The sequence below is a fragment of the Charadrius vociferus genome, unplaced genomic scaffold (assembly GCF_000708025.1).
Source record: "Charadrius vociferus isolate BGI_N301 unplaced genomic scaffold, ASM70802v2 scaffold183, whole genome shotgun sequence".
NCBI lineage: Eukaryota > Metazoa > Chordata > Aves > Charadriiformes > Charadriidae > Charadrius > Charadrius vociferus.
Genome location: NW_009648250.1, coordinates 396,337 through 417,782, shown reverse-complemented (window position 1 = coordinate 417,782; position 21,446 = coordinate 396,337). Strand labels below are relative to the sequence as shown.

At 36.2% G+C, this 21,446-nt stretch overlaps 1 protein-coding gene across 2 annotated transcripts in view; it reads right to left on the bottom strand.

Annotated features, from left to right (window-relative positions):
- Positions 1-181: 181 nt before the first annotated feature.
- SREK1 (splicing regulatory glutamine/lysine-rich protein 1) overlaps positions 182-21,446 on the bottom strand; it is a 33,951-nt gene continuing 12,686 nt past the window's right edge. The window contains exons 3-13 of one of the 2 annotated variants that reach the window (XM_009884228.1): positions 17,608-17,723; positions 16,092-16,256; positions 14,863-15,041; positions 14,139-14,269; positions 12,525-12,639; positions 9,949-10,068; positions 7,363-7,651; positions 7,106-7,176; positions 2,382-2,477; positions 1,779-1,917; positions 182-673 (exon numbers count right to left, since the gene is read on the bottom strand). In XM_009884228.1, the coding sequence (XP_009882530.1) occupies positions 521-673; positions 1,779-1,917; positions 2,382-2,477; positions 7,106-7,176; positions 7,363-7,651; positions 9,949-10,068; positions 12,525-12,639; positions 14,139-14,269; positions 14,863-15,041; positions 16,092-16,256; positions 17,608-17,723 (1,574 nt within the window). In that variant the 3' untranslated portion in view covers positions 182-520. Of the gene's footprint in view, positions 674-1,778; positions 1,918-2,381; positions 2,478-7,105; positions 7,652-9,948; positions 10,069-12,524; positions 12,640-14,138; positions 14,270-14,862; positions 15,042-16,091; positions 16,257-17,607; positions 17,724-21,446 lie in introns of both variants that reach the window. The other variant, XM_009884227.1, reaches the window with a different exon arrangement.

Sequence of the window (21,446 nt, the reverse complement as noted above, 5' to 3'; positions counted from 1 at the left end):
CCTACAGTTGTCATTTACAACAAAAGGAAGTGTGTATATTTATGCACCATTTCCAAGCACATCAAACAGTACACATTGAAGTTTTTGTGGATTTTTTTTAAACCCACAAGGTAACACAATACAAAATTCATCAACAAGCAGTATTTTAAACAACCTTCAATGCATATCTTCAGCTTTTTTTGGGTAGTACAGGTTTAGGTCTTTCAGTTTCTATTTATTTGTAACAGCTTGTGACAAAACTTAACATAAATCATTTTACAAATAAGTAGAGCCATCATGGAAATGCATGGATTTTCAGAGATGAATAGTTCTGATGGCATCTGCCTTTTCATGGTATAACTACTGGTCCGTGCTCTCTTGCTTTACAGCAAGAAGACAACAAAGCTATCACAAGAATTGGAAGAGCTACTAGTACTATCAACACGTTCAGGTTGATTGCTTTGACATTTTCTTCCTCATTCTGGAAAATAAAAAGCTTTGGATTCTATTCCTTAGTTGAATCAAAGGTCCATTCTTTGCTTTAAACCTCTTCCATTTTAATTGAGAGGTCTTCTTCATTTGGTTGACAGTTCCCATTCTGTTGTAGTTTGACTTCATCTGTCCTTTTTGTATCTCTGTTGTCTACTTCCTTGTCAGTTTCTGAATTCTGATCCTCTTTAGTGTGATCTTTGTCCTACCAAAGATAAAATTATTTTACAAAAAAAAATATCTTATTCTTAACATCATAGGATATGACTTCCAACCAACTCTTGGTATTTTCATTGTCTCAATTTTTACATTACTATCTTGTCTCAGCTATTTTTAGAATAGAGGTGTCAGCTTCTTTCCCCCCCATTATATTTTTTTTTTTTTTTAAAAAGTTTTCTTTCCAATCAGCTGAAGTTAGGCACTCATAACAACCCATCATCCAAGAAGTCATTGCCATTAAGTGACCTGTCTCTATCATCAATATTCAGGAAGAACAGTATAAGCAGCATCATGAAACCTATGAGTAACAGCTCCAGAAATTACGATTTCACCGTATTTTCTAAATAAAATAGGATTAAATTTTTTTCTTTCATGTTTTTTGCCAGGTATCTGATGCATTAAGAGAGTTCTTGGGTAAGATAATTACTTAAGCATATGGACAGAGTCACCTAAACCAGCTGTTTTCTAACAGTTGAACACAACAACTGTTGAGTACTACAAACTACTCTTTAAAGGCATGTTGCTTTTCAAATTCCAAGATTAAACAATTTGAAGATGTTTCTTTTCTTAATCACACCACCTTCTGTTTTGCAGGGGAAAATCCCATACCACTCTTGCCCAACTCTTCAACTTTACTCCTGCAGAATCCAATATGCAAACCAGGACCAAAGCAACCAGGGAGAGGCTGAACTGCAGTAAAAGTTTATAAAGAGTAGTCTTTTCAGCTTGACAGCAAAGCTGTCCCTGAACCCTGCTCCTTAGTTACAGTCTGCTTCCTGCCCACTCATACAGATAGGCAGCCAGCCAAGTCCTAGCACATGGCACAGAACAGGAAAGAAACCAAAGTAAACTATTCACACAAGCTCCTATGGGTCCAGTAAAGCTGAAACACGGAGACTTATCAAACTGGTCCACTAACAGCAACAGTAAGTCTCCAACTGGCAAAAGCTAAACCCAAGTGGTAATATTTTGGTAAGGGAAAATGGGAAAAAGAAGGGAGGAGGAAAAGAAAGAAAAAGAAAGGAGGAAATTTCAATAACAGCTCCAGTAGCATCACATCATTCTGCTTATCGCTTGGTCACACAGCTTACCTTCAAAGTAGTGGTGCTTTTGTCAGATTTATCCTTTCCCTCTTTTTCTTTACTACTTTTTTTCTTGGAGGTGGAACGTTCTCTTTCTCTTCTTTCATTATTTGTATCTTTTTCTCTTTTTTTTTCTTTCTTGTTTCTGCTTCAGAAGATTTTTACTCAAATCAGAATTTGATCCAACAGCAACAACTTTTAAACCATTTAACAGCAAACTAAACTCTAATCTGTAGCTTTCCAAAAAAAACCCGACAAAACCCCCTTCATAAAGGCAAAGGGATTTTTTTGACTGAAGAGCGCTAAAGAATGCATATGTTCAGTATGCACGGTATTTGCAAAAAGAAAACCAAATTAATTTGTATCCAATGAAAGACTTTTATTGATTTGAAGCAAATTTGCATTGTTGACAGATTCAAAACTCTCTAGTTGAAAGCATACCAAGCTCAAATTCATGAAGGTTTTTGTTTTGTTTCTGTTTTAAATTAAAACTAAACCATGTTCACCAACTTAAATAATCTGAAACTATTAGAGTAAAGGCAGTAAAACAATCAAAATATTACAAATTCTTCCTCCGTTACTGTTCATTAACTTCTATGTTTTCAAACTGACCTTCTTGGAGAAGGAGTTCGTGAAGACTTTCTTTTTGTTGTTTTGGATGTTTTAGGAGACTTGGAGAGACTTCTACTCTTCCTTTTACGCCTTTCTCTACAGGACCAAGAAATTCAAGATCATCAAAGAATAGAAATAATAAACTCAGGAACCAGATAAAAACAGAAAGCTCTTAAAATGATCTGACACAACCACCAAGTAAATATCCCTGAATTTAACATTATATATCACCAACAATATATGAACTGTACAAAGAAAAAAAAATTCGTATGTTTCAGTTTGGTGGGAAAGGAGAGGTTGGAAGTGGGGAAAAAAAGGTTGTGCCCTTTGAGATTTTAGTTTTTTGTTTATCCTCACATGCCTGTACTTACACCTGATAACAATGGAAAGACACTGAATTCAGTAATCCTGTATTAAGTAAGAGTTTCCTCAGTCCGGAAAATAATTGAATTGAATGAAGAGCCACATTAAGACAAAAGATGTAACTTAAGCAATATGAACTTCAAAACACAACATTACAACTTGAAGATCACTGCAGTTTCAGTTCAGCCTGACTGGGCTAGAATTCTTATTGCTTTAGAAGCAAACAGTGCAAAATAAAGCTCAAGCTGTTGTCAAAACTAGAATAAATTAGTATCTATTGTTTTCCTCATGGTTCTTGCTCAGCAAACAGAATGTTATCATTCTGTAACACACTGAAGAGCTCATGGTATTGTACAACAACAGTTGTTTTACGTAGATATATGGAATTTGCTGGAGTTGCTATTATGGAGTCTGATCTTGAATAGAACAAAACATTAAAAAACTAGTTGCAAGCATACTGAGACACATGTTAAAATAAAACAAAAACTGAGCCAGTAAAGCATCATTCAACATTAACATAGAACCTATCTCTCTCAACCTGAGATGTTTTTTTCCTATCACCTCTTCACAGAGCAGGAAAAGCAGACAGGAAGAACCATCAATGAAAAACAGGTAAGTTAAAAACTAATTGAGAGGGCACTTCAACATATGACACAAAAGCTACACATATGCATACCAGCTTTTGCAATTCACACCATTAGGTGTGAATATTTCTATCTTCAACATTTAGAAAGGCCAAGAATCAACACTTACTAGATAAATTACAAAAGGATGTATTAAGGTATGTCTAGTATCACTACATGGATGGTTACTTTGACAATATCATCTACTGTGACCTCCTGAAGCCGCATAGGACAAAATTTCGTAACTATTTTGTTCAGCAAGCTCTTAAGTTTGATTTGATCTTTGATAAACAAAAGTATAAAGTGGCCTCAGAAACATGCAGAAAACAACACAATCACTGATCAGCTGTTAACTAGTTAACGTGTATCTCACTTTGAACCTCTTCACATTTACCATCACCACGTTTCAAGTGAGGATACTGGAAATTGATATATTATTCTGACAGTGCTCCCACTTGGGCTACATTGATTACATCCCCACTTTATTTTGCTTTCCAGCACACATATCTGTGACTAACCAAGTGCCTTAGTAATTGTGTTCAAACCAGAAACTGTTTATTCATGAAATCTAATTTTCAGTTTTTGCTTTTCATATTTCAAGTTCAAGAACTACAACTGTGTCTGACAGTTATACAAAGATTTCTGTACACCTCTTTTTTTAACATTCCTAAGCAATATTAACGCAGCAAAAACAAGTCTGAATGCTTTTACAGTGGTCCTGTGTCTCTTTCTTAATCATACACAGAGTTAACATTCCATACTTATCACCTCTGCTAGCCTGTAAAAGTCTGTTTGAAAAGGAGCCAGATGCTCCCCTTCTGGTCTGTGTCTCTTATTTCAGCTAAAAATCACAAACTGCTGTCTGCTTTCTAGTACTCACATGCTGTCTGTCAGTAAAGCAAGGTCAGTTGCCATCTAGTTCTTAGAAGGTCCTGTATTCCACTTTCACCTCTTCTCCAAAAAGATGATTATTTGTCCAATATTTTACACCGTAAGGTAAAGGATCAGCAGTCCCAACTCAGTGCTGCACTGTAAATCTAGCCAGCTGAAATGCCAGTTTGCTGGATAATATTCTCCAGAAAGGTCTGTAACCATTTCAGCCAAGCAACGTCAATCACTGAAGTAAATAGGGGTCCCCAAGTGCAAGCTAATTGGGACTCTATAGCTCAAACCATTCACAATTGCTTTTCAGAGAATAACAGAATTACTGAGGTTGGAAAAGCCCTCTGGAGATCACCTAGTCCAAGCTCTCCCTCCCTCACCTTAAAACTGGATCAACTCAAACAGGTTACTCAGGGCCATATCCAGTCAGATTTTCAGCATCTCCACAGATGGAGACTCCACAGTCTCTCAGGGCAATTGCTTCCAGTCTGCCCAGAAAAATTACAATTTAAACATCAGAAAAAAGCCTTTATTTCCCCTATGTCAATATATTCCTACTGCCTTTTAGCCTGTCACTGGCCCCAGTGAAAAGTCTGGCTCTGTCTTCTTCACACTCTCTCATCAAGTATTCATACACATTGGTAAGATGCACCCTCAGCATTCTCTTCTCCAGGCTAAACAATCTCAGCTCCCTCAGTCTCTCCTTGTATAACAGATGCTCCAAGACCTTTACCAGTTTCATGGCCCTTCAATAGACTCAATCCTGTATGTCTGTGTGTCTCCTGTAATGGGGAGCCCAGAACTGGACACCAGATTCCAGATGTGGCCTCACCAGTGCTAAGAGCGGAAAGAATCACCTTCCTTGGCCTGCTCACAACACTCTGCCCAATGCAGCTCAGCATACTGCTGGCCTTCTTGGCTGCAAGGATGCCCAGGTCCCTTTCTGCCAGCTAGCCTTCCAGCCAGTGAGCCCCCACGCAGTACTGGTGCAACAGAGTTACTCCTGCCCAGGTGCAGGACTTGGCCTTTCTCTTTCTTCAACTCCTCAAGATGCCTGTCACTCCATTTTTCCTGGTCTGGCGATGTTTCTCTGAATGGCAGCACACTCCTCTGATGTATCAGGTTCTCTCTCCAAGTTCTGTATTGTCTGAAAACTTGCTGAGGGTGCATTCTGTCCCACTGCCTAGGCCACTGATAAAGATTTTCAACAGGATTGGCCCCAGTATTGATACTCTAAGGATAATGCTATATCTGAAGAAAGACTTGTAAATCCATATAAAAAAGTGTATTTTTCTCATCCTCAGTCTTCAGAAGAATATCGTCCTTGTTTAGTAACATCTGTATAAAAAAAGATTAACTTAATATCAAAGTAGAGTTTTGTACTGTGAGTCCACTAGAAGAGATGCACTGATTTTCACCAGGATTCTTTGCCCAGGTACAGGGCATTTGAGGCTTCCATGGCACTTTCTTAAATAACAAGATTCTTAAAGGGCAGCATAATTATGGTGAACTGGAATATGAATTTTTGGTAACACTCAGCTAACTACACTTGCTATTTGACATTAGGAACTGTGTCTTCCACCGAGGTTTTTATATAAGCTACACATTGACAAAGTATTAAATCTTTTTTCTGCACTTACCTAATTCAACACTCCTGAGGCCTGCAGACAGAAAATGTTATGTTCTCAAAGCTGGCAGAAGCTACCTGTACTCTGTGTAGGTTTTCTACCCATGAAATAGTGTTAAAAATGCATTAAAATAGGAAGCTGCATATGCTTAAGAAAGCCACAGTATTTTGCCCATAAATGTCCAAAATAACATGGACATATCATGTAATGCAAACAGAATGATCAGAAGCCATTATACCCTTTTCTGCCTTCTATGAACGATGAACTCCTGAATTTTTAGAACTGTGGCAATTTTGCTTTTATGCAGTGAAGTGATTGTAATACACAAAACTTTTCCCAATTCATCCAGCATTTCATTCTCTGAAGGTAACAGCTAAAATTTTATATCTAAATTTGACATGTGATACTACTGAACTCCATAATTCCTGAGGTATAAAGAAAGGACTTTTTCCACCAAAATTTCTGAACTTTAGTTAACCACAACGCTTTTAGAATATGCCTCAGTCCACTTAGAGCTTATAATCAATCTCACAGCTTCCTTTTGCTGTACCGAATTTTTTCAGACTTCTACCCAGTTTAGCCTCCTTCAAAGGCAAAACCAACAGTTACATTAACTTGAATGTTTTCCTCTTTACTATCAGCATTATTAAGGAATGTTACTTTTTATTTGTACCTGGCCATCTAACCAGCTAAACAAGGTAACCTTATCTTCCAACTGTGATACATTCATATTCTGAATGTCTAGCCAGTCAAATGACATGCTTGTTTCCCGCTGTTCAGCCATACAGCTGAAGAGTGGCAAGTACTATCACCCAACTGTTTGTAAGACCTACAGAACAACACTGTACAGTATGTAAGTAACCAAAGAACTATGTAACAGTGACTCAAACTTTCATCAGGACAAAGATGATGTGTGACGTCGCTTTATCAGAACTTTTGGACGGCCCCAACACAGAAATGGCACAAGAATCATCTACTTACTGTCCTCAAGGACTATACTATATGGTTATGTGAAAGGCAAGCACCAGCAGCCCAACAAGAAACTATGTTGTATCAGGCATCATACAGAGCTCTTTGTAATAGATTTTACTTTATAGGACAATCTACAAAACAGAAATAATACAGGTTTAATTAGTAAGAGACATGGTGATATTGATACATAAAAACTAGGATGGTGCCTCACTGAACTGACAAGTTAAAAAAAAGCATGAAAAAATTCTAAACAAACCTGCTGGAGCTACGAGATCTTCTTGAAGAGCTATAGCTTCTTGATAGTGTTCTGGATCTCTTCTCTTTCTTCTTTTTATCATCTCTCTCTTTTTCTCTTTCTCGATCCTTCTCCTTATCCCCATCTTTTTCCTTTTCTTTGTCTCTGTCCTTCTCTTTGTCCCCTCCTTTGTCCTTATCTCCCTCCTTGTCCTTAATCTTCTCTCTGTCCTTCTCTCCTTCTTTCTCAATATCTTCTTTTTCCTTGTTCTGGTCTACCTCTTCCCTATCTTTTTCCTTCTCCTTATCTTTCTCCTTTTCCCTGTCCTTATCTTTGTCCTTATCCTTTTCCCTGTCCCTATCCCTGTCTTTGTCTCTGACTCTCTCGCGATCTTTGTTTCGCTCTTTATCTCTCTCCCTGTCCTTCTCTCTGTTTCTCTCTTTATCTCGCTCTCTTGCCCTGTCTTTGTCTCTATCTCGATCCTTCTCCTTGTCTCGGTCTCTGTCTTTCTCCTTTTCTTTGGCCTTTTCTTTTTCCTTGACCTTTTCTTTGTCTCTTTTCTTGTCCCTGTGAAAAGCCAAACACAAATCCATTAATTCACCTTTTAACTTGCCAATTAAAATTACAACTAACTCCTTAGCCTATGTCAATTGCTCAAGATGAAGTACGCATTTCTGTTGATAAGTAGCAATATTCAATATTTTAATTTTCCACCTCTGTTCACCATGACGGAAAGGTTATATAGCTAGTAAAAACTTGGAAACCAAATTGGAGAAGAGGAGGCCATAATGAAATCAAACTGCAATCTTCAGAGTGATGTTGTTATGCTTGGAGAGATACGTCTCTTCACCTCACAGTCAGGTTGTTATACATATATAAACTTTCTACATTTTGGCAGGAGTGAGACAAACTCTACAGTCTGTAAATCCACTTTTTACTAAAAGAGTGTCCACATAAAATGGACTAGAGATTAACCACCCCCACAGAAAAAAATGACAGCTTTATTCTACAGTCTTTATTCTACAGCGTTCTCTCACACAGATACCCTGAAACTGCTTGGAAGTGCAACAACAAATAATACACAGGGAAAAAAAAAAAGGATAAAATTTCACCAAATTCCCTCAGAAGGCAAATAGGCAAATGTAAGGTCAAAACTCAAGACAACTCCATCATCTCTAGTGTTATTAGGAATTTGAAAATTATTGAAAAATTATTAATACAGTAAAAACAGAAGCAAGGGTAACAGATTACATCAGCTTCTTTGGGACAGGCAGAATGTTCATAAAAAGAACAGCGAGGTAGATTCCCACTGATGTTCTAGTCATCAAGCCAAACAAAAACTTGTTAGGTCACAGCTCTGGCTGCAAGTTTACGGTTTTTTTTTTTTTATAGGATTATTTGGAAATGTGACAATCCATCTTTCCTTTCTACCAGAGAGACTCTTAGACCTGCCCCTAGGACATATGAAAATGAACAATTGTTCAGAGAGAAACAGGAGAAAGCACATGTGCTTTACACATCCAAGAGAACCAGACTGACAGAAGTTGCTGTGTCTATTGGTATTGGTACCTATCCCAGGATTTTTAAAGATTCTCAAATAGATTCCTTCACACAAGAAAGGTCCCAAGCACAGCTCCCACCTTTCTTCCATGGAAGAAGTGTTTGGCTGTATCTTCTCAACTGCTAATAAACAGTAGGGTGTTGTATGCTCTGTGACCTGACAACTTTGGTTTCCGTCAGGTTTTGGCAACTACTTCTTCAGAAGTCTCAGAGAAGGAATGTAAGATCATGAAGATGAAACAGCATGCAACCCTTGCAATAGCAAAGAGCCTCACAATGACCCAAAAAGTGCCTTCCAGTTAATTTATCACAGAGATTTCACTGGACTTGCCTCTTCCAGTGAGCAGATATCTCAAGAAGCTCCAGAAAACAGCAACACAGAATGAAAAGGATCCATCAATAAAGCCCATTTAGCTATCTAGCGTATTCCTGTTTCCACCAAGGTCCACAGATCTGCAGTTCTCTTTCCCATAAAACTTATTCCCTCAAAAACCAATAGGCAACTGCACAACCTAAGTATGAAGCTCCCTTTAAATATATCAGGGGAATTACAGAGATGAAACAGAAGAAAAGTACCAAGACTTCTATTCATGAAGCTACTTTCATAGGCACTTTTGCTATGTGAGCATTCAATACTTCATCCCTCAGAACATTATGTTATTATCTTGCTGGAATTTTACAGTTCAATAATTAAGATGATCAGACTTAAAAATTAATAAACTAAGTAAAATATAGATGTATTAGACCCTGAAATGTAAATATGCCATATAAAAAAATGCCATGCATTTGTGCCCACAGCAGCGTATGGCAAATATGAGGTAGTCAAATGTGAAAATAAAAGCTCATGCACAGAAACTTTACACATGTTCTCAGAATGCAGGATCAAGTTCAGCCTGAATCCAACCTTCTCAACAGATATAGATCAAACAAGCATCATCCCCTTTTTTGTGGGTTGCACAGGCTACACAGAACATTCCTGGTCCATTGGTTAAAGTCTGGCAGTTAAAGTTACCTACTTTGGTCAGCTTGCATGCTGGTATAAATGTAGATTAGACTATTAAAGTTTAAACATCTGTAGGCACTATATGAGCTACTATGAAGAAAATTAACTCTATCCGAACCAAAACTAGTAAAGTCAGCATTAAAATTTACTTTCTATTCTTTTGTCCCACAGACAATGTCTAGGGACAGGCAAGAGCACTTAGAGATTCCACCCTTTACCATCCTAAAAAGTCTGTTAGATTTTTTCAAAAACTCTGTACTGTGCAATATGAAGAACAGTATTTCTTAGGAATGGAACTTACCGAGAATGAGAGCGACTTCTTGATTTCCTCCTTTCCCTAGATCTAGACCGTTTTTTCAAGGGACTCCTGGATCTGCGTCTGTCCTTGTGTCTTGAGAGTGATCTGTTGCCAGATCTACTTCTACATGAACAACGCCAGAAGACAAATAGTTTAATAGTGAAATTCCATAAACATTAGGTCAATCAACAAAGGAAAACACCCATAAATCTTGCCTCACTACATAAAATTATACAGAGTTACACCTCAATAATATACTGCCTACCACCATTTTTGCAAATACAGCTACTTTATGCTTCACCAGGTGCACATGGCCTCCTTTGAAACAATGCACCACTTAAGTAATATCCATGTTTCATAAAACCTCCATGAACATTCTGGAAAATATAAAGTCATATCATATTAGGATACCTGTCCCTAGTAAATTACAGTGTGTAAAATCTACTCTAGACAATTTCTAGCAGCTTGTAAAAATAATTAGTTACATTTTGTGCCTCTTCCAGGCCCAGTCACTTATTGCAGTCTTGGTCACTGAAGAAAGATGGCTTTAAGTGGTCTCTTTTTGCTTTGTTTTCCACCCACTATCTGTGGTTCAACATTTAGTCAAGTTACCTTTTCAGTTGAAAGGATTTTTTAGCATAGATTCCAATTATAAGAATTCTCAAGGAAATGAATGAGCATTTACTACATGATAAATAATGAATGCAAATAATATGCAGATACTCTGATAAAAATCCAATTAAAATCTTCTGATAAACATATATAGTATAGTTGCAGATTCGGTGAAGAAAATTAGACTTGTAAAAATTACTGTATTCTTTTTTTCCAAAATATTCCCTATTTTTGGAAGATCGTACTCCCTAGCAAAGCAAAAATAAAAAGCTGAATTTGAACATTAAGTTTCAAAATACCACATCATTGGATACTTTGCCTGAGAGGTTAAGGTACTATGAAGTTTAACTTACCAAAGACAGAAAGACCACAGATATTACTCAATAAATCCTTAAGAACAGGGAGGTATGAAAAATACCAGCTCCCCCTGTCTTCTGCAGCTCAAGACACACATTAATATACACGGAGAGGAGAGAAGAGGCAACCGTTTTTTACCTGCAGCTTTGCTCTGCTTATCAGTGCAGAAATACAGACTAACTACAGGGCAAATTAAGTCAAAATAAGACCTTGAATAAATTTTGTATCCTAGAGATGAAAACAATGGAAGTATTTTATAAAAACAATGGAAGTATTTTATAAAATAGTAAAACAGGGAAGTGGTAAGGCTAGTTCATTCTTAGGGATGAAGTTTACACAACAGATCAGACTGAACTTTTTTGGCATGTTCTCAAAACTGACCGTAGTAGCAGTAAATAATTAAAAAAAAAAATATAGCCATCAACAGTCATTTAAAGCACAGGTTTTCCACAAGTGAAAAAAAGCAAGTTTATCTTCTAAAAATCAGTTTGGTTTGTGTCAATACAAAACAGTACTGAGATTACTGCAGTGTTATACAAAACAAAGGTTGTTTTTCAGTTATGTCCTGAGTTTGACAAATAGCAGAGAAGCAAGCAACAAGGAAGTGACCAAATGATTCTTCTTGCGTTAGAAAAATATATTAGAAATATTTTGATTTCATTAGATAACATGTATGGTGGTGTCTCACTATTGAAAAACTGAAGCCTGTACTTATTTCATATTTGTGATTAACTCCTTCTGGCCAGCTTTTCTGTATTAGTTGCCTTGTTAAAAGATGATGTATGAAAACAATGCAACAGAGCTGTTGCTGCAACACTGATAACACTCACGTTTTTAAAATGTAAGCTATCAAATACTTTCTGATTTTTTATTTTTTTTTCTCCGATAATTAACATAGCCAAGTATCTTTAGATTACATAAACACTCAGAAGAAATTTCTGCCACTGGAAGAATGTGAACCATTTCAGGAAGGGTTTAAGTCTCACGTAGCAAGACTGCCTCATTCTTGGAAAAAATCTTAATGGGTATACTCTAAGGGTGACCTAGTGATTTTATTTCCTCCCATATTCCAAAGCCCATCTCAGATCTGAACAAATTTAGCAAAGCAAATAAAATCTGAAGAATGGAAAGCTGTCCTTAAAGTCCTTTTCTTCTGCTTTTAAAAGGCATAGCTTTACATTTACATTACAGTAAATAAAAATACTGCATTTGTTAACTTGCTGCTTACAAGTTCAGGTCATCAGGACTTTCTACTAGCAAAACCAGGCAGTCTATCTGCTCAGGGTGTTAACAGTAAATTACACGTTCAATCCAGAATATACAGGTAACTTTTTTTAAAATACCGGTCACAAAACGGTATTACGGTACACGGCACAAAAAGTGCCTTCTAGTGTGTTTTAACTGAAAGTAATACTAAAACCATTAATCATTTAGAGGGAAAGGTTATCCATTCAGAGACAAAGTTCCTGGCTATTCTGATCTGCTCAGCGTCAGTTAGTAATCTTGTCTACAGGAGTATTTGTCTTATAACTCAGTAAGAAATCTCAGTAACCACCGCTACTCAAAAAACACAGTATGATCTCTTAGTCCAAAGTAAAAACCATACCTACCTGTGTTTTGAGTGTGATCTTTTCCTTCTAGATCGGGATTTTGAGCTAGACCTGGATTCTGAACGAGAATGGGAACGAGATCGACCGCCTTTTCTTTCACTGCTCTTTCCAGACTCTGAGAGGAAAAAACCACTTTGCAGTGTAAGCTCAGAACATTTAAAGATCCCAGTTAACAATTTGGCACAAGTGGAATGTACCACATATAGTGCAAGGGGCCTACTCTTTGCACATCTTCCTTCTTTGCAAATATCCTTCAGAAACATCCAAGAAAGTCATTGCATATACTCGTTGAGTGCAGCCATCCTGCAGCAGTACACATAAACCAGATAATTATAAACAGCTAGCTCTATTAGGAATGGGATTTACGTTGCTGCCACAATGCACAAGATCACAACATGTTCTCCTCTTGGTCTATTATTTAATATAATTACTTCCTTTTTTAAAATAACCTGAGAAAAATAGAGTAAATTTAGAGGGCATAATTTTGAAAACAAGCATAAAATGTAAATAATCACTACTTTCTATAGTCATAGATATTTCAACCACTGTACAAATATTGAAGTTTTATTCCTCAGACATTGTTTTGTGGAAGGAAGGGATGGAGATGACAGGGTGCAAAGTTTGATTCAAAGTCAACTGAAACCCTAACAGGGACCTCACCAGATTTTGGTTCAGACTCTAAAACATTGTTATTCTGCTGCTTAACACTGAGGAAATGTTAGAACTATTTTATTTCCAACCCTAAAAACCAACAGAAAATACTGACCTACACCCTCCAGAAAAAAAAAATAAACAGACCCTCGAGACTCAGCACTATTTAACCTATGTAAGACAATGACTGGGTATGTTAGTAAGAAGAATGACAAAAATCTCACTGATGAAAAGAAAGAGAAGGATCTCAACTGCAAGTTTGACAAGTAGAAAACTTTACGCTGTGGTTTGCAATCAGTTTAAGTCAGCATAAATAAGCACTGAAATGTCCATCTAGCCTCTCAATCCACCAACACCTTCCTCCTTGACCTGGCATTTAAGTGTTAACAGGGATCGGGGAATCAATCTGGATGAAAAAAAAAAGTCCTTTAAAATATGTTAAGTTTTATCCCAGATTTATTCTCTGATCCCATTTGCGATGAGGATGCACATAGTCTTGAGCCAGCATGGAAAAAAAAGCATAGCACAGGTACAAAATTAACCTGCTGCAGATAAGGAAAGCATGATATTACTGCTTTCAGAACCAGGCTAGCTCCCTCCGATCATGAAATTATGTCAGTAACGCATGCTAGAGGAGAACAGAACAGAATACAAAGCATTTTCTTTTGAAAGTTTGTAAGTACATAGGACTTAAAAAGCTCCAACATTAAGTATTAATTTAGTATTAACTTTGTATTTTTGAAAACATTCAGTGAACGTGTATCTGAAAATAAGACATGATGAAATAAAAAGTCAGCTTCATTCTACTGCTTTGTTGCATGAACATGATTTTGATTTTCTGTCTTCCAACACATACTGTTTACCTTTAAAGTACCCTTTTCCTGGGTTTGAAAGTGCTCTTAAAAGTGTGTGCTAAGCTACACAGAGAATGTGTCTGTTAGGTAATGAGCATAATATACCTACCTGGCTCAATAGCAGCAGATATGAAAGACTGGGCTTCCCTTACTCGCTTCATCACTTCTTCCAGTTCCTTGGCAGCAGCTTGTGGTGTCATTTCAGGAGGCTTCACTATTGCATTATTGGAGTGATTTATTCTAAATTAAGAAAAAATAAAACTTTTAACTCCTAACCCCTTGAAAAGGTAAAATGAAAAACTACTAAGAAAGGACAACACCTCATCTTCCATGTATGACTAAAAACTTCAAAGTTCAGCAAAACTACAGATTTGTCCTAACACTCATCTGTTCTAAGTGTCTGACGTGTCTTTTATTGCTTTCAAATTCTAGCACTTTTAAATAAATGCAGCACAGTATTTCTGTGTTAAAGTATTTTCTAGTACAAATCTAGGAATCTATTTCTCTATTTCAGATCAAACCTCTATGCTAAGACCCACTAAACACATACCCATCATACAGAAAGCTTAATTCTTACTATGAACTTTGCAGATTCTTTCACTGCTATAGCTTCCACTACCACAACATTAAGTATAAATATATTTTACTTAATGCCATCCATACTCCATACATCCATGAAACTGGAGTTTATAAAAGTGTTCCAGTTCGCTAACAATAGGTCCTTATATTGAACAAAATATTCATCACAGCAGTTTCCTGCATGTCAGTCATAAATGCATACTGATACAAAGAAAGCTCTCATTTAATAGACATATAGATAATTAGTTTCTTACTTCAGTGGCCTGTCTCCAAACATAACTCCATTAAAGGCAAGAGCTCGAGGTACAGAATTTTGGTCTGCAAACTCCACAAAAGCAAATCGTGTTGGTTGTGTCTCATCACCTGCCATTCGTACAAATTTGACTTCTCCAACTTGCTTAAAGAATTCAAGCAGCTGATCTGCTGTTGTAGTCTAGAAAGAGTCGAAGAGCTCAGCTGAAGTAAAATGTACAATGAAAGCCACCTATCCAATATTTCAGGTAATCTAAGAGCTACAGATTTTGGAAAGGCCTCTCACCATTATTACACAGGCAATATGAATTCAGTAATGTTACACTTTAACAAAGACAGGTACTTTTTCTTCCATTAATCTAAAGAACATATTACAATTTGAAATAGTGCAATCACAAGCCCTGAAGTCCCACATCTAGGTTAAAAAAGCAGTTGCACAGGATTTTGCACTTTTCAGGCAACTCATCTGAAATAACTGATGAGGAACTTCCTTATACACCAGCATCAAAACTACTGACTGTGAATTTTGATCAATTGAAAAAAAAATCCAAACAATATTACAAGACTTACCTTTTATCTGTTTTCCTCCTAGCTTCCAGCTTGTTTTATTTTATTGCAATCAATAGCACTTCTACACTCTAGTAGCTACTTTGGCAATCAAAAAACCCCACAATAAAATACTTATATAATATAATATATACTTATATAATATATATATTATCAGTCAAACGTAAATAATTTTTCAATTAATTCAATCAATTGCTGAAAACCCAAATTTCTGACAAACCTAACCTTCCTGTTATAGGAACTCAAAGGTATTTATGCTAATTTTGCAACTTCCACCAGGCCACATCATTGCATCCCACTGTACTTAAGCACCTGCACAGTGTTGTGGGGGACAGCTACCATGATCTCACAATTTCTGAGGCATTCTCAGCTAACTAAACCCAGCTGGACATTTAACAACAGAAAGACATAAGTATGTTTCTTGAATATAGCTACGAGTGATTTCTCTGGTATCCTTCCAGAATAAATTCCATAGTCTGGTCTGATCTGATTGGCACAAGGAGCATTCAAAATCTGAAATATCACTAGTAAACAGAATTATTTTTTTTTGTTTAAATTCCTAGCGTTATCAACTAACAAAAACTCTTTAACATACAAGATCAGAATTCATAACTTACAATTCCACACCTTCCAGTAATATTTCCATTACACACAAAAAAGCTACCTGGGAATTCAAGTTTCCAACATAGACTGTTCTCCTGATTTCATCAATTTTGGATGGATCCACATTTCCCATAATTGGTGGTTGTGGTATTTCTCCCAGTGCTGTAATGTTAGGGTCCAATGCTGCTGCTGGTATAGCCCCCAAAGTGCCAAGTGAAACACCAAGCTGGAAAACACAAAACCAGAACATGCTTTCTAACAGAGCACTAGTGGGAGATAACTTCACTTGTTAATACTTGCTTGCCTTGTGCATTTCTGTAAAAATAAGTCTAATTAACATAGGCAATACTTTAAACTTTAAGGTCCCAGCTGAGCACTTTTTAAAGTAAAAATCTACCCATAAATATTCTGTTTTCTGTGGGCTATTAGTTAACATCTTATCAAAGAGGTCTGGCCAGGGGTGCAGTATATCAATCAGAAAACATACAGGCTTGAATTTCTAATGCTTACAGTCAAATTGAGTAAGATGCCTTCAGACACTGCTAATATTCTTTTTTTTTTGCCACAAGTATTAGGAGTAGATGAGGAACTGCTGAGACCTTACACAGCAAGGGAAGAAGGGTATTTGCAGTGCTCAGGGACAATTTGTCCTGTAATAGTTATCAGTCCAAAGGGACAGATAAGGTACCTTTTGGACAAATACATCACACAAGGCAAGATTACAGTTGAAATAAGGATATTAAGTCTTAGTTCTTTCCCGACAAACACAGTCACTTCCTAGAGAATGAGGACAATACAGCTCTCATTTTTGGAACTAGGAATTGAAATCACTCCTGGGGAATGTTACAAAAAAGGTCACTGAAAAATCATTATTAAATTGGTCAGCTGAGGTCCTGATTTGAATTTTATTTTCTCCACCCAAAAAGCAACTGCCTTTCCAGCAAACAAATGTTCTAACAAGAAAAATTCTCAACAATCCACCAGTAACTTTTTTTATTTAACTAAAGAGAAAGCTATTCTATTTTAACTTGAAATTTCCCCTCCATAGGTCACAGCAGCCTGCTGATGTCAAGAAGGGCTTTCAAAGGCAAAAGGGAACTCAGCAGAAGTAGCAGCAGCTAGCCCCTATGCTTTTAGTAGTGAAAATATTGTTAGGCAAACAGTGAAAAGCCCTGTTGTAGAGATATCAAGTAAAAGCACCCTAGTCCAGCATTTTAATATTCCGAAAAACTGTATCAATATAACTATTAGTTTTAACAAATTTTTAGGAGCTGGATAGCACTGCCACTGGACCAAATTAATGGGTCTATGGAAGGACAAGAATTAAAACAGACACAATCAAAACCAGTACTTACCCACTATTTTGAAAAATAATAATCTGAAAGAAAAACACAGGAAAGGTAGTGCATGGACATCTAGTGATCTACCCTCAAAAGGGCACCACAGCTAAACCCTCACTGACCTAGCATACAAGAGGACAACATCCATGGATCAGATAGTTCTTGTTCTCTGAACACAGAAAAGGCTAATGAGTACAGAGGAAACCAGAAATCAAACAGCAACTGAATATTACTTACTGTAGTCAAAGGGGTTGGTGTGGGTATAGGAAGCAATCCTGCACCAGGCATCAGGCTTGTCATAGTAGGAGCAGGCGCCAATAGAGAAAGGGCTTTGGCTTCTTCTGGGATTTTACCTGAAGAAGCAAATGAAAGCATTACACAGAGCTGCAACACTACACAGATGTTACTCTTTCTATGATTTTACAATTACCCTTGCATTTAAAAATGTAATAAATAACAATGAATCTATCTACCAGATCCTTACAAAGAAACAAAAAAGAACTTAAGTTTTTCCTTTTACCCTGTTCTACTAGGAAAAACAAAAGTGAGCAAAACTTCAAAGACTAGCAATCTCATTAATGGATTATTATTTTAAAAACTGAATAATGTATACAATTATTTAACACTTTGAGCTATGGGTCACCTGTACTGGAAACTTAATGTTCATGAACCAAACGATATCAAGCATGGACGCTTTCCCAGGGCGGTGTTTTCGCGGTGATCGAAAGTTGTTTTACACATGACAACCGTTCGTGTTGGCTGCATCACTAATAGCACACAGAACATCAGATACAGAAAAGAAGAACATTTTTTAAAGTTTAATCCCCAGAAATGGCAAATAACCAAATCAGTAAAAGAAAAAAAAAAAGAAAAAACAAAGTATGTGCTAACTGAATTTATTTTTTTTTTTTAATCCTCTGGTGCTACTTACTTTGGATGTAAAAATAAATAAAAATAAAATAAAAGCTATGGAACTACTGTGACTCCACACAATACATCCTACAAGTGAAGTTGGAAGTGAAGGACCGGAGGGCAGAAAAAAATTTAGCTTTGTACTGTCTCACATTCTAGGTCACCTCAGTTTATCTGAAATCGATACATTGGCTTTAAATTTACTGAGATTGAACTAAATCATAACTGATCAGCTAAGTAAGCCATATTTTCCCAAAATATGTGTTTCCTACTATTCCAATCACATTATATTGCCCCATCATCCTAAATGTTCAAGTAATATCTAATCTGAATTAAACGCAGGTTTTATTCAACTTTAGTCACAATTAGACTGCTAAATGAACCCAAAAAATCTTTAAAAATCAAAAGATTTAATAGTTAAACCATTATGATTACAATTAAATGTATGTATTAAATTGGAAATGCAAAGGGATTTAAACTGGTACAAACATTAAATGCTAAACTGAAAAACAATAGAAAAGTTCTAATTATATTATGTATCGATGATCTATGCAAAATTACTGGCATAACTGTATACATGCTATCCAATTGAGTCCTTCAGTATTACCCCATGCACTTTAATAAAGTAAATGCTTTTATTTAAACATTGTTTTAAAAGTCAAGGTATATACAAATACTGTGTCACTGGCTTTTACTGCTTTGGTTCAAACTGTGTACATTTTAACTATAAACCCCCTAATTTCAGAATTTTAAAATGAATATATAAATATTCTTATCAAAAAGCAAAATATGAGGTAAGTTTCAAAACACTGTGCAGTTTTAGCTATATGAGTTTCAATAGACCCCACATGAAACATACTACTTTAAAAAAATAAAAAGAAAGAAAGAAGTCTTGCAAACCTGTTCTACAGATCTGCAGCAAGGACTGAGTTACAGCTGGATATGACCAAAGGACAAAACAAATCTAAATGAAACTTAATTTATATGCAGCATGGGTGGAATAGAAAAGATAAAACAGTACCCCTTTTTTTCCTCATGCTTCCTATTTACACTTATTTTATTTATGTTAAATTTTGAGGCACCTTGCTCCTTAACATGTAACAAACCACTTGATTTTGCTATCTAAAGGAGAAAAATAGGAAAATTATTAGCACTTAAGAATTAACTGTGCAATAATGACTTCCAGGGCTTTTAAAAAAACATGCATGAATCTGAGTCATCATCACAATGTTCAGCACTATTTACAGATCTCATTTTGAAGTCAGGCATGCAATGAGAGGTGTACCTGATTTGCCTGACTGCTCATGAGTATCAGGTACTTTGCTGCACATCCTGCCTAACATGTAGCTAACTAACAGGCTTTCAAATACACAGTTCCAGCAGCTGTGCATGCAAATTAGGCATATAATTATGTACCAGTTCTTCTGAAAAATCGAAATATTTAAGTATTTTCAAATGATGAATGAACCAGACCTTATCCTGAACAGCTAACATCTTGCAATTAACTGGATACCCATGCAGGTTTCTACAGGATCAACAGACATGGCTCAGGTAAATCCAATGGCAGTAACGGCTCCTTAAGTGGCATGCCTGTATTCTAATTAAGAACCTCGGTCAGTAACATACATAAGTATATGCCTAATTTAAGTATGTGCTTACATACAGCCAATATAATATACACTTAACCAGATAAGAGATGCTTAGGCATTTAGCCCTTTTAAATAGGAACTGAGTTAGGCACATAACTAAACAGACAACGAGTCAAGTTCAGAAAGGTATTTAAATACAAGCCTAAACTTCAAGTATACTGGTCTTCTGAAATAACTTCATTTGCTCACATGTTGCTCAAGGAATCCACAGAACACTTTCAGTTAAGTGCACCGTTATAGCAGTTCAAAGAATGAGTAACATGCATATCTAAATTGTAAAGTTACCAGCATTATTTCCAGAATACTTTGGTCCTTCAACAGTGTATTGTTTTACTTTAAATACAAAATCTAGTTGGTCAGTTCCATGCCACAAATAAAGATTCGTTTATTTTATTCAAGAATGAGAAAGGATCTACCTCTACAGACAGAACCCTGAAATTTTCCCTGCATGTTCAAGATACTATCTTTTCAAAAGGTCCTTCTACAGTTTTTAAGACCAGGTCAAACTTATTAATAATTCTATAGAAAACAAACTGTTGTGGGGGAAAAAAGAAAACCTGAAATATCTTGCAAATTTACTTCCCTGTTCTTTAGACAGTTTCAAAAAACAAATTAATGTGAGGTCAAATAACCTCACAAGTTACAGGCTTTAAGACTTGGAGTTTTATCTCCATTAATTTATTTAAAAGAGGAATACAAGGTCACAAAGATACAACAAAACATGTGGGATATGACACAACAAATTAGGACACTTTAGTTTAAAAAGACCTATTTTGTTTATGAAACTTGTGTTATTTAAAAGCTGAGAGGAAATGAGGTAAAGATATTTATTTTCTAATGAAAGAAACAGACAAAATATGCCACATCTGTACCACATCCTTCGAAAGATTTCTTAGAAGCTCTTGTGTTTAGTAAATTACAGATTCTACGTTCATGTATTTACTGATTCTTCACTTTGCAAAGAAATCTGGAAGCAGATGTAGATTAGCTCTGCATTGCCGAAAGAAACCTTATGTTTCTTAGATGTACAGTTGTCCTAAATATCAGTTATTATTGTTACTTTTTTGTATCCTCAAAGTGCTTAACAGCCCTAGTCAACCTAGTCCATACCATAATCCATTTTGCTAAGTGCTGAACAGGAGTATCTGTGTTAAGCAAGTACTAATTACAGTATTTTTATTCCCCTCCATGTGCTCAGAAGAAATTCATTTCCTACTCTTTGTACTGAAACTACATGGTTAATCCTCCCCCCCAAAACCGCTTCTGCAATAAGTAAGTTTGCTTGTTTTAAAAAATACTTACAGTTCACATCTACTCTAAACAGAATTAAAGGAATTGTTATTTTCCTGCTGTTTTAAATCAATGGAAAATGCACACTTACAAATAAAATAATTTGTGTGATCCAATTCACGATTCTTATTGGATTTAGCAGCAGTGATTAAGGAGATTACACCTACTGGCAATTACCTCAACTGCTACAGCTAAATCCAACAGAGATCACAAAGCAACGCTCTT